This window comes from Cupressus sempervirens, chromosome 3, assembly GCF_028749045.1.
Source record: "Cupressus sempervirens isolate cs-2001-9-10 chromosome 3, ASM2874904v1, whole genome shotgun sequence".
Taxonomy (NCBI): domain Eukaryota; kingdom Viridiplantae; phylum Streptophyta; class Pinopsida; order Cupressales; family Cupressaceae; genus Cupressus; species Cupressus sempervirens.
Window position 1 is genome coordinate 75,356,395 of NC_143120.1, and position 14,881 is coordinate 75,371,275.

At 37.4% G+C, this 14,881-nt stretch overlaps 1 protein-coding gene across 2 annotated transcripts in view; it reads right to left on the reverse strand.

The window, feature by feature from the left end:
• RAD54 (DNA repair/recombination protein) overlaps positions 1 to 14,881 on the reverse strand; it is a 115,507-nt gene that overhangs the window by 37,899 nt on the left and 62,727 nt on the right. For both annotated transcript variants that reach the window (XM_089818420.1, XM_089818419.1), the window contains 4 exons: positions 8,830 to 8,925; positions 8,582 to 8,632; positions 7,896 to 7,970; positions 7,670 to 7,753 (listed from right to left, as the gene is read on the reverse strand). In XM_089818420.1, coding sequence (XP_089674546.1) covers positions 7,670 to 7,753; positions 7,896 to 7,970; positions 8,582 to 8,632; positions 8,830 to 8,925 — 306 coding nt within the window. The remainder of the gene's footprint in view (positions 1 to 7,669; positions 7,754 to 7,895; positions 7,971 to 8,581; positions 8,633 to 8,829; positions 8,926 to 14,881) is intronic.

Consider the following 14,881-nt stretch of genomic DNA (forward strand, 5'->3'; position numbering starts at 1 on the left):
TGTAAGGAAACCAACTTAACCTTTCCTCTACTATCCAAGGAAGTTTGTCCTTGCCAATAAATTTGTGCATATGCAGCTACAGTAGCAGGTTTTGCAATGCAAAATCAATTGTAATAATGAGTTGATGTTTAAACATTTGTATTAGTATTGGATTCTCCTATACATCCACCTTAGGATTGCAAAATCAATTGTGAAACTAACAAATTACTAAAACAGTTTCAGAGATTTGTTAACTACTTTCTTATGTTATCCAAATCACCTTGTTTGGCCATTTAAGACTAGATACTATCCAGATCTCCTTTCTTGGCCATTTCAAACTTCGAAGTTTGTATATTTTCATACAACAGAAGCATCTTCTCATCCAAAGAAGACAAATAATTTCAAGTCCAACCTGATACAAACTCAAGTCCACCTTACTTTTAATAGGAATTTCCAAGCATGTATGAAGCCTTGCACCAACCTTCAATTTGTGACTTGTTGAGGTTTTATAGTGCAAAATCTCGCCTTTGACCCAATTTTGGCCAAATGATTTCAAGCTAGGATCAGCCTTGATTACAGAAATTAAAAGAAGTGACTACCAATTTGTTTTTGAGTGTTTTCCTAAAATTTCAGCCTCAACAGAAAATTTATGAAAACAACTAATGTAATGTCCTCATTTTTTCTAGCATCAGAGTTTGAGGGATTAACCTATTATTGTGATCCTTGTAGGCTAATTATTGTGGATAGAAGGTGTTCTAAGGCAGAGGCTTGGTTATGGAGGGTCTTGTCTTCTTCTCAATTCAGTATGTTCTAGTTTGGTCTTCGTTTGACTCAGATTGAACTTTGTTTGGGCTTAGTTTCATGCACCGACTATTGATGTCAAGTCTGGCGATGGTTGAGAGGGACCATTTCTATTTTAGGAAAGTCCATTTGGTCACATGGGGGAATAATAGATGTGACTCCTGTTCCAGACAGCATATTTAAGTGATAAGTATTTTGGGAGTTGTAATTATTTTTGTGGCCAAATTATCATTAAATAGCTTATTATAAAGTTATAGTTTCACTTAAGTCAAGGGTTGATCATCATTGGGAGGAGTCATTTATTTAATTAATTCATGGAAGCCTATGTCAAAGAATTAATTAAAGTTTTGGGAAGAAATGATTATCATTTTCTATTATTACAAATTCAAATATGCAACAAAAAGTAAAGTTTGCATTTAAGTGAAAAGTGTAAGCAAGAAGCTATTAGCCGTTGGTGTGTTGAAGAAGATTTTGGCTTTAATTGTTATAAAAGAAAGTCGCTAGCTTTAATTTATGGATCTCTTATCATTTACATTTTATGACTCTGAATTTTATGAGGGTTTCAACATTGGCTGAAGAAGAGATAGATTCCTCCATTTTCTTGGCACTTTGAGCTGTTGAAATACACAATGAATTGTGCTCTAAGTCTGAGAATTAATTCTTCATATTGGGTTTGACAAATTGGTGTTGAAGTATACCAATTTGATCACATTGTTTTCTTTGATTTGCTACTGGTTTGGACACCCCTTTCTAGCCTTCATTTTTGTTCAAAATATTGTTACTTCGAAGGTGTTTATGAGCTGCAATTTGGCGTTTTGATCTGCTATTGGATTCTACACTGAGTGGTGAGTTTTGAGAATTACCATGGGGTTTGTAAGGAGCAGCGATTTTTTTAATAGAGCTGCGAATGGGTTTTCTACAGCAGCAACATTGCATCTGCCAGCAATGTCTATACCATTGGCTGCCATATATTTGAATTTGGTGTGGAGATTTATTTGTTCCTGCTGCTATATATCAGACACCAACAACATTTACAGGTTCTCTATTTAATAAGTCAGATTGCCTGTCAATTGTTTGTAAAAATGTCTATTGGCTGTAGATGCATATTTAACACATAAGAAAACATATTTATGCATTCCAATGGTTAAAAAGGATTGCATTTGTATTCCAATTTTTTACCTGTATTTCCTAGTAATCATTTGCAAGTATTTAAACTTCATTTAAAATCATTCACGCAAGCAAATACAGTCTGGAAAAAAAAGACAAGATAAAGATTTTATGCAAAGTGTTTGACAAAATGTCAAACATCTAAAAGGTAAAGTAATTTGGTGTTTCTCAAGTTAGAACCAGCAAGGGTTTTTGTAGTGGTGTCAAAGAGGTTTCCTTCCATCCTATGCGATGGGGAAATGAAAATTATCATGCAAATATCGGAATTATGGCCACTAACCAAAAACAATGGGATCGTATTGTAAACAATTGAATGTCTTAGTGAATGAGTTGAATCAAAACCACAAACGGATGACGAAACTGATTTCAAATCCAGAATTTGAGCAAAATACGATATCATTTTTTCAAAGGAAGAAAGAAAATGATTTGCGTCTAAACTCTTAGTCTGATTTTTATATCAGCAGTGACCTACGTGAGATTACAATTGCACCTATTGTCATAGCAAAGTCAAAAAATGTTGTGGATAGAGTAATGGATGATAGTGCACATGTTATTGATGATATTGAGGACGATAAATCATAACATGGATATTGATAGTCACATTAGTTCTGATTTGCATGACAGAAGTGAGGATTTTTGGCATCATGATGATATTGTAGTAGCTACAGATGTGCAAGACACTCCGTTTGAGTTACCATGTGCTATTGCTTAGGTGTTGGACAAATTGGATGTGAAGTGTGATTGGAATTCATATCAAGTTGAGTCTCATGATGTAGTTGTTGGCATGTGTTCCCAGGATCATGCATTTGATGGCGATGCAATGAGAGTAGGAGTAAGAGTGTGCAATGAACGGTCATATCAGCAACTATTTTCATGTTGGATGAGCCATCTAGTGAGGTGCCTAACAGCAATACCTTAGAAGTTCAAATGTGTGATGATGATAACACGCATGACGCTACACTTAATGAGGTGAGTGATGTAGGGACGTCATATTATAGTACAAATCAACATAGTGTTGAGGTTCACTTTGTGGACAATACTTTGTTCAAGATGGATGCAACATTGTCTTATGAAAATCAACTTTTTGAGGTTGAAGTTGATCACTCGCCTAAGTGGAGCTGGGCACAGTTTAGACCATCTGCAGATACAATCCCATTTCCTATAGCAGCAGTTGGTGATGTTCCTATATCCACAAATAATGATGAGGATGTGGCTACATCCATTGCAATTACACATGTTTCCAATATAGTAGAGCAACAGAGAACAGCATGTTGCACCAGGTTCTCTTGTAGCTACATCTTCTGCAGGGGTTGTTGGTGATGAGTCAGATAACAAAGGTTCTCATACTGTGACAGTCAGTGTTTCACTGAGGTGGGATCCTTTTATCGAGACTGCATAGGGAGTACTCATCACTACTACTCTGATCCACACACAGAGGTTTTGGTGAGGCATCAGTGTGGAAAAGGTTCCGAGGTTGTACCATCCTTTGTGGGATGAGTATTTGCCATCTACAATAGATGTGATTAGTGATTGCAACATGGATTTCATGTAGAGATAGCACATCCTTGGAAGCCCTATAGAGGATAGAGATAGTGGTCGCATTATAGACACCTCCAGATGTTTTTATTTCCATAATAGGGATGGTTGTGAGTTTAGTGTGCTTTGGGTCCCTAGTGCTGACATGGTTAGTAATGATGTTTGGTTGGGTCTCATTGAGTGGCTTCACCATCTTGGGCTTGGTGAAGTTGAGTTCAGGGTTGAGCAACAAATGTTGGAGGATGTTCTTCTTGGCAGGATTTTGTTCATGTTTGGGATCCTCATAGTGCATCAAGGTTACATACAGGGCTCGCAGAGGAATTCTGGGATGTGTACTTAATGCCGAGTACATACGGTTTTACTTTAACTCTCATGTGCACGATGTTTTCAGGTGCATAGTTCAGTTGCACATGGGCCAGATAATGTGTATGGCAGATTACTTTGCGCAATTCAAAGAAGCAAGCTTTGTTAGCTTTCTAAGTTGCTTCCCTATGAGATATTCACGCCTACAACCTCTGTAGTCATATTCATCTCAGTTTAGTAGATTTTTTCAGTTAGATTGGTGATGATGATATAGGAGCTAATTCGAGATCACAGGGACATTACATGATTCTACCCTTGGGACCCAGGTGGACTAATGTGTTATTTGTTTATGAGATTGCTTGGGGGCAAACAATTTTAGGGAGGGCAGACTGTAATATCCCCATTTTTACTAGCATCAGAGTTTGAGTGATTAGCCTATTATTGTGATCCTCGTAGGCTAATTATTATGGATAAAGGATCTTTTGAGGCAGAGACTCTGTTATGGGAGGGTCTTGTCTTATTCACATTTCATTATGTTCTAGTTTGGTCTTTGTTTGGCAGTTTCATGCACCTGCTATCTATGGCAAGTCTATTGATGGTTCTGAGGGACCCTTTCTATTTTAGAAAAGTGCATTTGGTCTCATGGGAAAATAATAAGTATGATTCCTATTTCAGATGACATATTTAAGTTAAAAGTATTTTGGGAGTTATTATTATTTTAGTGGCTAGATTATTATTAAATCATTAAATGGCTTAATCTAAAGTTATAATTTAAGTTTATAATTTCACTTCAGGGTTGAGTCATGATTGGAAGAGGCCACTTATTTAATTAATTCATGGAAGCCTATGCCAAGGAATTAATTAAAGGTTTGGGAGGAAATGGTTATCATTTTATTTTATTACAAATTCAAATATGCAACCAAAAGTAAATTTTGCATTTAAGTGAAAAGAGTATGGAAGAAGCTAGTGGTCGCTGGTGTGTTGAAGAAGATTTTGGCTTTATTTGTTATTAAAACAAGTCTCTAGCTTTAATTTATGGATCTCTTATCATTTGCATTTTATGACTTTGTGAAATTCATGAGGGTTTCAATATTGGCTGAAGAAAAGGACTGATTCCTCCATTTTGTTGGCACTTGGAATTGTTGAAATGCCCAGCGAATTATGTATTGAGTTTGAGAATTAATTTTGCATATTAGGTTTGACAAATTGGTGCTACAGTATACCAATTTGATCACATTATTTGCTCCAATTTGCTATTGGTTTTGACGCCCCTTTCTGGCATTCATTTCTGTTCACAATACTGTTATTTTGAAGGTGTTTATGAGCTGCAATTTGGTGTTTTGATCTGCTATTGGATTCTACATTGAGCGGTGACTTCTGAGAAGTTTCATGAGGTTTGTGAGGAGCAGCAATTTCCTTAATAGACTTGTGTTTGGGTTTTCTACAGCAGCAACGTTGCATCTGCTAGCAACATCTATACCATTGGCTGCCATATATTGAAGTTCAGCATGGAGACTTAATTGTTCCTGCTGCTATATATTGGGCGCCAACAACATTTACTGGTTATCTATTTAATTAAGTTAGATTGCATGCCAATTGTTTGTAAAAATGTCTATTGGCTATTAATGCATATTTAACATGTAAAAAACATATTTATGCATTCAAATGATTAACAAGGATTGCATTTGTATTCCAATTCTTTACTTGGATTTCCTACTAATCATTTGGAAGCATTTATACTTCATTTAAAAATCATTGCAAGCAAGAAAATACAATCTGAAAATAAAGGACAACGAGATAAAGATTCCATGCAAAGTGCTTGACAAAATGTCAAACATCTAAAAAGGTAAAGCAATTTGGTACTTCTTGAGTTAGAACCAGCAGGGGTTCTTACAGCTAAATTTACCAACAAATCACTCAAAATTTTAATTACAAAATGCTGAAAACTGGATTGTGGCTGCTTTGAAGGAATATGCAACTTCCCTAGAAAAATGCACAAAAAATAACAACCATTGGCAACATATACACAATTCTTCAAAATCGGAATTTCATCCAATGTTGCCCAAATCAAAGCTATGAAAGCATTCTTAATGAAATTAATATATCACTGGATTAGAGGCAAAATTATGGAGATGGAGCAGAATATTGAGTATATGTTATATAATCAAGCCAGTTCAAGAAGACAACTCCACAAATTTGTAGCAAGATGATATGAGACAGCCTTGCTTATCCATATTTATGGACATAATTAGCTAGTGTCACATCCTATCATTTTATAAATGTAAAGTGTGTCATAAGTTGGCCCACATATATACCAATACACACTACAAGCGAAGGGCGTAACAAACCATAACAGATTGCATCCTGGTTCCTTATGTATATTATTGCGCTTTTCACACATATCTTGTTCAACTTGTATGTTTATTTTATATTGCAATGTGCTTGACATGAAGTTAGATAATTATCCAGTAGCATATGGAGAGCAGATATTTAGTTCAATGTTTATTATTTACACAATGAACATTATCTCGCTCCACAATTACTTGAGAAATTTTGGAGACGGAATTTTTATACTTGAGATTCATCTATAAGAACATGCAAAGTAAGTTGGCAACAACAAAACTAGAAACTGAAATATTTAATTGTTGTAGGGAATTGCTGGAGATGAGAAGAGTTTTTAACGTTATAGATAAGATGAAGTTTTCTTTGTTTGAGAAAACGAACTTACCTTCATTTACAGATTTTCATGTCATGTCGGCAAATTTAGGAAAACCGGTCAGTTTTTGGCAGAAACCAGATAATAGTATGACAAAAAGTATTTAAAATTTAAATTATTAAATTGTATGGACTATACTTAGATAAGCTGGCTGTTTCTCTCAAAAAATGCATCTAGTCAGGAAACCATTATCATTCCAATTAAGGATCTCATAGGAGGCTGTTAAACAATCTTACGAATCCTAAGGGGATATGCTGGACACTTACCAAAAGTCTCCCCCTCAACATTACCCAAGCGGATTGAGCCCTTGACCCATCTAATACCAATTATGGGGAGTTCAGCTGGTTGTTTCTCCCAAAAGATGCATCTAAGGATCTTATAGGATGTTGTTAAACCATGTCGAATCCCAAGGGGAATGTGCTGGACACTTAACAACAAAGACAATATGCAAGTCAGTCCGATCGAACCGTAGTAACAAGACTTGCCACGAGTCGGGCAAGTCGTCCGAGTCAGCGAATCAAGTTACCTCAGCCGGGTCAAAATGACCTATGACCCTAGCTCGGCAAGTCAACTCGGCTGACTCGGCTGACTCGGATGCGTGACTCGGCTGACTCGCCTAGGTGACTCGGCTGACTCGCCTAGGTGACTCGGCTGACTCATCTAACTCGGCTGATTTTTAATTTTTTTGCCTTTGTAGTTACGTAATCGATGTATGTTACATATGTGATCAAATTACCTTCTAATTTTATGATGTTATTGTGTCTTTAATCTTTATTCAAGAATTGGTGTGTGGAATTAATTTAAATCCAAAAGAATCTCTAAATTTCAAGGGTTTTATCACTTTTCCGAGTCACTGCCAAGTCCGAGCCGGGTCACGAGTCAAGTAACCCTTGCCGAGTCCAAGCCGGGTCCAAGTCTCGTTACTTTGTATCGAACATTTATAATATTAAGCCCTTTCATAATGTGGTTGACATTCTATCTCACTAACATGTTTAAAGCTCATCCCTTTTTATACCCATGCCTCTTGGCTTGCTGCATCTCAATATGATATTGCAATCTCAAAACTCAAAATTACATGATATTGCGATCTCCAGACTCGAAAAATCCATAATGTAACACTCATTTCAACATAATATTGCAATCTCATTTAAAAATAGTGTGACTTACTTTAGGATGGTTGCAAAGCTTTTTAAGGGCTGTGATTGATGCTAAGACTTTGGAATGTTTTTGGTCCTCAAGAGCTTTCTTAACCTGAAAATATTTACGAAACGTTTGTAAGATGCTAAGTTGCTGAAAAGGATCAACTAAAAGAGTTGCCCTTAAAATATGTAAGCAAAAAAATATTTAAATTTAATTTATGTAAATAAAAACAGCTGATATAAAACATACATACATTCTTAGACTGAATAAAATGCCGGTACAAATTAGCTTGAAGATCAGTCATCCTGCAACAAACCACCTCCACAATCTGAAAAATAGTTATCCACACAGAGTCAAGAAATGAGACAAACCACTCATACAAAAGAAGACCACCAAAGAAATAGAAAACAACTCTGAAGTATTGATTATAATCAAATTTATCAAGGCTTTCTGTCAGGAAGGAGCATTGGAGCAGCTTCAAGAATATAAAATTAAGAAGACCGTATACATTCAAATCCCATCGTGCCCGATGTATACAACCATTCAAGATAGAACTTCTTTGTTTCCACTTACAAATCCTACAAATGTTCACATCTTCCTACTGTAATTGAGTAAAAGATGCTAAATATGAAATAGAAAATTCATAGTTCTCAGAATTATGATGTTCCTCTCTATACAGGGGGCTTATGAGCCGATGCATCAGGTTCATTTAGCCAATATTGTAATTCAGGTGGAAAACCTTAGTAAAATTGTAAAAAATAGCCATTAGCGTATTTATTGTTGAGAGAATTGAAGTACCTTACAATATACAATCAAACGTTATGGCATATTGAATATATGAATTCTCACCTATTAGGATAAATTTGGAGTTCTTTATAAGTTACCCACAAACAAAGCCGTAAATAAATATCTACAAGAACTTCTAAAAATAGTAATTACCTTTGGTGGTAGATGATTTGATAGTAATGCATTGGTTCGGCGCAAAATAAACTGCAAAATAAAAAATGACTTTAACAAAATCTGTGGCAAGCTTGTGTATGTTTTTTAACTAAAACATTTAAAATTCTTAGTCCATTAGGCATGTTACAATCTAGATGCTGATCAATCTGTATACAAGAGACAATTTGAATGCTACATATACTATGCAAGAGAAAATCACCATCAAACACAATGAACAACACTTTTACCTGATTAACTTTTTCACTAAGCTCAGCTGACCTCTCCCCACCTAGTATCCTCTCTTTCTCACTTGCAGTAGGCTCTCGTCCACGAAGAATTGGTGTCTTAACTCATCGCCAAAGAGCCCAAAATTAAACAATATTAGATAAAAGGTAATCTTGTCCTGCACTTTTAATGTGCCCTAAATCTGTATTTGGAATAATTAATGCATATAAAACAGCTACCTGATTCCAATCTTCAGTACACAGCATGGGGCATAACTTATAAGAGTTCCCTTATAAAATAAGACTAGGACAAAGCTATTCCAACAGGTAACTCAGGTAAGAATTATAGATGAAGGATGAATACTTTGAAAAACATACAATCATTCATGAATATGAATGGGTGCATGTGTTTAATGGCATATGCATTTAATTGTTGATATACACTATCAAAGTAATTAAATAATGGCAACAATAGTTTGATGTACTTTTGTTTTGTTAGCACATTTTTGCATGTGGATTGTCTAGTTGTGAGGTTTCTCCTCAATTGTGAGTGTCGTAGTTTAATTCCTTGGACTTATATGTAACTTTAATGCCACATCCAATAAGGCTAATATGGTATCAAAGCAAGAAAGAATGATTCAAAAGAACCTCTGATGCTGTGAAGGTTAGAGTGAAGAGTTCTTGCAAATCTGCAGGTGGGCAGAAAATGTGTTTGATGGTGGAAATAAGAAGGGTACAGGAATCGTTTATTTTAGATACTTGAGGGATATGTCCAGGCCAAAGGTCACCAAGAGATGGGGGTACTTGGAGAATAGGAGACAAACAAAATCTCAACTGTTTTTGTGTCAAAGAGTCAAAGAGTTTGTAATGTCCCCTACTTAATGTGACCATTAGGGTCAATAGATTAGACTATGACAGGAGCTTCCATAGGCTAATGAAGTGATTAGGGAGCTCATTTGGCAATATTTTCAAGAGTTACTATTTTTAGTAAGTCAGTGGGAGTCAAGTGATATGAAAATTTCCAGTGTTCGGCTTGGTGGATTTGGTTGAGCTCTTTTCGACGAGCTATCATACATGGTATTTTGAGTTCGACTCTTATATGATTTTAATGCCGAAGTTAATTTACTTTATTATAAAGTGATAATTAAATAAAAGTTGTTTTAAAAAGGTGTTTCCCATTTATCCCACATATGAAGTCAACTTCTTGGATTCTTGGATGACTTTATATTCTCTTGGCTGGAATGAGTTGGCGTATGCTTAGATGATATTACTATTATGCTATTAGATTTATGGGAAATCTAATTGTTGAGGTTGGAGGACAAAATCCCTCTTTGCTAGCATTCTCTTCATTGTTGAAAGACACTATCAGGAGGATTACCGGGTGTTTTCATTCAAAAAACATCATGGGATTTATTAGTGAGTTTGCACATAGTTTAAGAGAGCTCTAAAGTTCAAGTCAGATGTTCCTTGCAGCCATGAATAGTGTTTTGCTACAATGTGCGTGAATAGTGATTTTGCTACAGTACATGTGAATAGTGCTTTTGCTAGAGTGCGCATGAATAGTGTTTTTGCTATAGTAGGCGAACAGTGTTGCATTGAGTTTCTTGTTCACTCTCGCTGGTTAAAAATTGGGAGGTTGTCATTTCATCTACAAATCACTACAGGATCTACTTCCAAGTTCTTTCCATCATACTATTCATTTTAGGCATTGTAATTGTTAAATACCAGTCTGAATATTTGTTGCAGCCTATAAGGCATTTGTATGTAACGATTTCTATTGCAAAATCAATATTTTATCAGCAAATAAGAAGGTCGAGACTTTGCTTATTTATTGTTGTATGTTTGCTAAGTGTTTGTCAAAATGTCATGTTGAAAATAGCACTCTAATTGATAATACTTAGTAGTCTGCAAGTCTCCTCAAAAACAAAAGAAGGGTGGTTATTATAGTGGTATCAGAACCTAGTTTTCTTGCCATCCTATGGAGGCATTACAAGAAATTTAGAACAGCGAGGGAGAGGAAAAAGTGTTTGATGAAATGTCAAAACACTAAAATCAGAATAAAATAGGTTAAGAAAGTATGTTTGAGCATGCGACAAGGGCCTTATAACTTATGTAATACCAGAGTAAGACAAAATAGGATTTCGGACTTGCAAAGCAAACAGTCTAGTTCATCCGTGCAAGTGGACATAGAATCCATTCATATGGATTCTTTGATCAGGACAACAATATGGGTGACCGAGATGATAGGAATACATGACTAGGCAGAGGCAGGAATACAGGTCCATATCGGGAAGGTGATATTCAAACAATTACTGGATACATTAGAATAGGGGCAACGTATGCAACAGGAGCAGAATAGACAAATGGACATGATGTTGCAGCTTAAGGCTAGACAAATGGGCCTCAACATTAATCCAAGTGATGCCAACAATGGAAACAATAACAATGGGGGCAATGATAATAATGGAGACCGAGGCAACAACAATGATCGTGAGAATAACATTAATGGTAATAACAATGGACATGGCAACAATGGGAATGAGGTTGATAACTTTAAACATGTTGCACACCCAGCTTGGATAGCAAGCTCGAAACCTCTTCTACCCACCTTCCCACCCACAGATCCGGGTCAACCAGTAAATGAACCACAGATTACCGAGTTTCAAGATCAATTCATGAGGGACCGAGAGGCTAGTGGACCAGAGTTTCAGGCGGATATTTCCCTCAAAGATTATATGGACTTGAGGATGAGGCACATGCCTAGAGTGGGAGGGAGAAAGAAGTTGGAAAACTTTCTTTACCTTATTATGATGCTTCAGGGAAGATGATTGCACGAGCTTGGGTGCAGACGGTAGATACATACTTGCAGCTGAATCCTATGCCTAAGGAGGAGACTATCAAGTTTCAGCTATTCATTTGGATGGTCCAGCGTATGAGTTGTGGCACCATGGCATGGTAACCTTGGGGCGTAATCAAATCACATTTTACGAGGAGTTCACTGAGAAACTCATAGAGAGATTTGATACCAAAGATCCCGATATACAGTTGAAAGGGATGCCACAGCTCAAGCAATGGAGATCAACTGAGACATATATCAGTGAATTTCAGAGGTTAGTTGTGTTGGTCAAATATTTCAAAGAGGAGATTAGTAGTGTTGGACAAACTCTCAGATCCCTTGGGGGGTTAGGTCAAGGGCATGACCCAGCTACATTATAGGAGGCCACTAAGAAGGCTCATGACTCAACACCTTCTTCTTTTAGGAGCAGATTTCAGCATAGGGATTCACATATGAAGAAGGATAAGGAGAAGGACAAAAAACCTTTTCACAAGGATGCTCAGCCAAAAAGAGATAATAAGTTTGACAATGACACCTTGAATGAGTTGAGGAGGAAGAAGCTATGTTTTCGTTGAAGAGAGCCTTGGAACTTATCTCATAAATGCCCTCTCAAGGCTAAGGCAAATAAAATGGAGCATTTCTCAACAAAGGAGTCATAATCAGAGAAGGAGAATCAGCACTCCGATTCGGATGAGGGTAGCACTACAAAGGAGAGCAGCATTCCTAAGGATGAGAGGTCGTTGGCATGTTTAACAAGGCTCAAAAAGCAATCACATTTAAGGTCAGGGGCACTATCCAGGGGCAGAAAGTGATCTCACTCATTGACACTAGGGCTACACATAATTTTATAGATGCACAATTGGTAGCCAAGAGATGTTTACAAACTAGGGAGCATGTTGGGTTTAGAGTCATGGTGGCTAAGAGTGACAAATTATTATGCACTCAGAAGATATCTAATCTTCACATTAGGTTTGGAGATGGCTATGAGTTGGAGGATGAGTTCTATGTAGTAAACATGGGAGATTATGATGTCATCCTTGGCATGACATGGATGGCCTCGCTAGTTGAGTTTACACTCAACCTAGCAAAATTGGAGATGGGGTTCCAACATGAGAGCAGAATTGTTGTACTTAAGGACTTTTAGATGGGGATTGTAGAGTAATCTCCTTGAGAAGAATGCAAAGACTTTTTCGGTATGATGACAAAGCGTGGGTGGCAGAATGTTTCACTATGTCGGCTTCATGAGAGCTACAGGTGAAAAGTCATCCACCAAATATCTAGGAGATACTTAACAGGCACGCTAAAGTATTTGGCGAGATTCCGCATGGGGTTCCTCCTGACAAGGGGATAAAGCATGTTATTGAGCTCGAGAAGGGAGCCAAACTAGTTATGATTACTCCTTATCGTCATCCTAAGAAACACAAGGGTGAGATAGAGAAGGCAATTAAGGAGTTGTTGGAGATGGGGCACATTAGGCCTAGCAAAAGCCCTTTTGCTTCAGCAATAGTTTTGGTAAAGAAGAAGGCTAGGACGATGCGCATGTGCATCGATTACAGGGCACTGAATAAGAAAACAATTAAAAACAAGTATCCTATTACTAGGATTGATGAGTTGATTGATGAGCTGCATGGGGCATGCTTCTTCACCATAATTGATTTACGATCTGGAAACCATTAGATTCGGATGAGAGTAGAGGAAATCGAGAAGATAGCCTTTGGATGTCACTATGGCCACTTTGAGTTTATGGTTATGCCGTTTGGGCTAATCAATGCACCCACTACATTTCAGAGTTGTATGAACTAGGTATTCAGGAGGCAATTGAGGAGACTCATCTTGATTTTCTTTGATGACATCTTGGTCTTCAGTATGACCTGGGAGGAGCACTTACAACATCTGGAGGAGGTGTTATCTATTCTGGAGAGAGAGTCATCGTGTGCCAAGGAATCTGAATGCAAGTTTGGCATGACTGAGCTCCTTTACCTTTGGCATATCATTAGTGCAGATGGTGTTCGGGTTGATCTTGAAAAGATTAGAGCTATTGTGGATTGGCCTACTCCCACAAACCTCACATAGCTCAAGGGGTTTTTTGGTTTATGTGGTTTTTACAAGAGGTTTGTTAGGGGATTCTCACAGATTGCCACACCTTTGACGAATCTCACAAAGAAGGGGGCCTTCACATGTACAGAGGCAGCACAGAGATGTTTCGACCACTTCAAACAAGTGATGTCATCTTGTCTGGTTCTAGCTATACCTGATTTTATGAAACCATTTGAGCTTCAGTGTGATGCTTCAGGAGATCGGATAGGGGCAGTATTAATGCAGGAGAGACACCCCATTGCATTCACGAGTAGGAAGCTCTGAGGAGTTGAGAGGAGCTATTCTACCTACGACAAGGAAATGTTGGCCATAATGCATGTGTTGGACAAATTTCGATCTTATTTGGTAGGTGGGCATTTTATGATCAAGACTGATCACAACAATATTAAATACTTCATGGGCCAGCATGATCTTAATGACCGGCAGCAAAAATGGGTTACCAAATTGCAAACTTATGACTTTGACATAGAGTTTGTAAAAGGTAAGAAAAATGTGGTGGCTGACGCTTTATCTCGAAGACCTCACTTGTGTGCTCTAGCAAAAATTTCAAGAGATTGGAGAGATCAGATTGCAACGAAGAATTGAGGAGATGATTGGGCTTCTGGGATAGTTGCAAGCACCATTGAAGATTACAGGTATGTGGTGTTGGATGGATTGATCAAATTTCAGGAGAGGATTTATTTGATTCCTACATCACAGTTTAGAGACGAGATCTTGAGGGCATCTCATAATGTGCCTATAGCTAGACATCCTGGGGTGTTCAAAACTTATAAGCAAATCCGTGAGAGATTCACCTAGAGGGGACTCAAGGATGACATGCATAGATATGTGAGAGAGTGTGTGGTGTGTCAGCAAAATAAGGGAGAGCACACTTTTCCCGCAAGATTGCTTCAGCCCTTGCCCATTCCCGAGAGGAAATGGGAAAGTATTTCAATGGATTTCATCACCGGGTTACCACGAGTGTAAGGGGGAGATTGCATCTATGTGGTGGTAGACCACTTGAAGAAATTCCCTCACTTCTTTGATATTCCATCCACTTACACAACAGCACAAGTGGCAGATCTTTTTTTCAAAGAGATATTCAAGTTACATGGGCTGCCTAGATTCATAGTCAGTGACCGAGATAGTAAATTTATGCGTGTT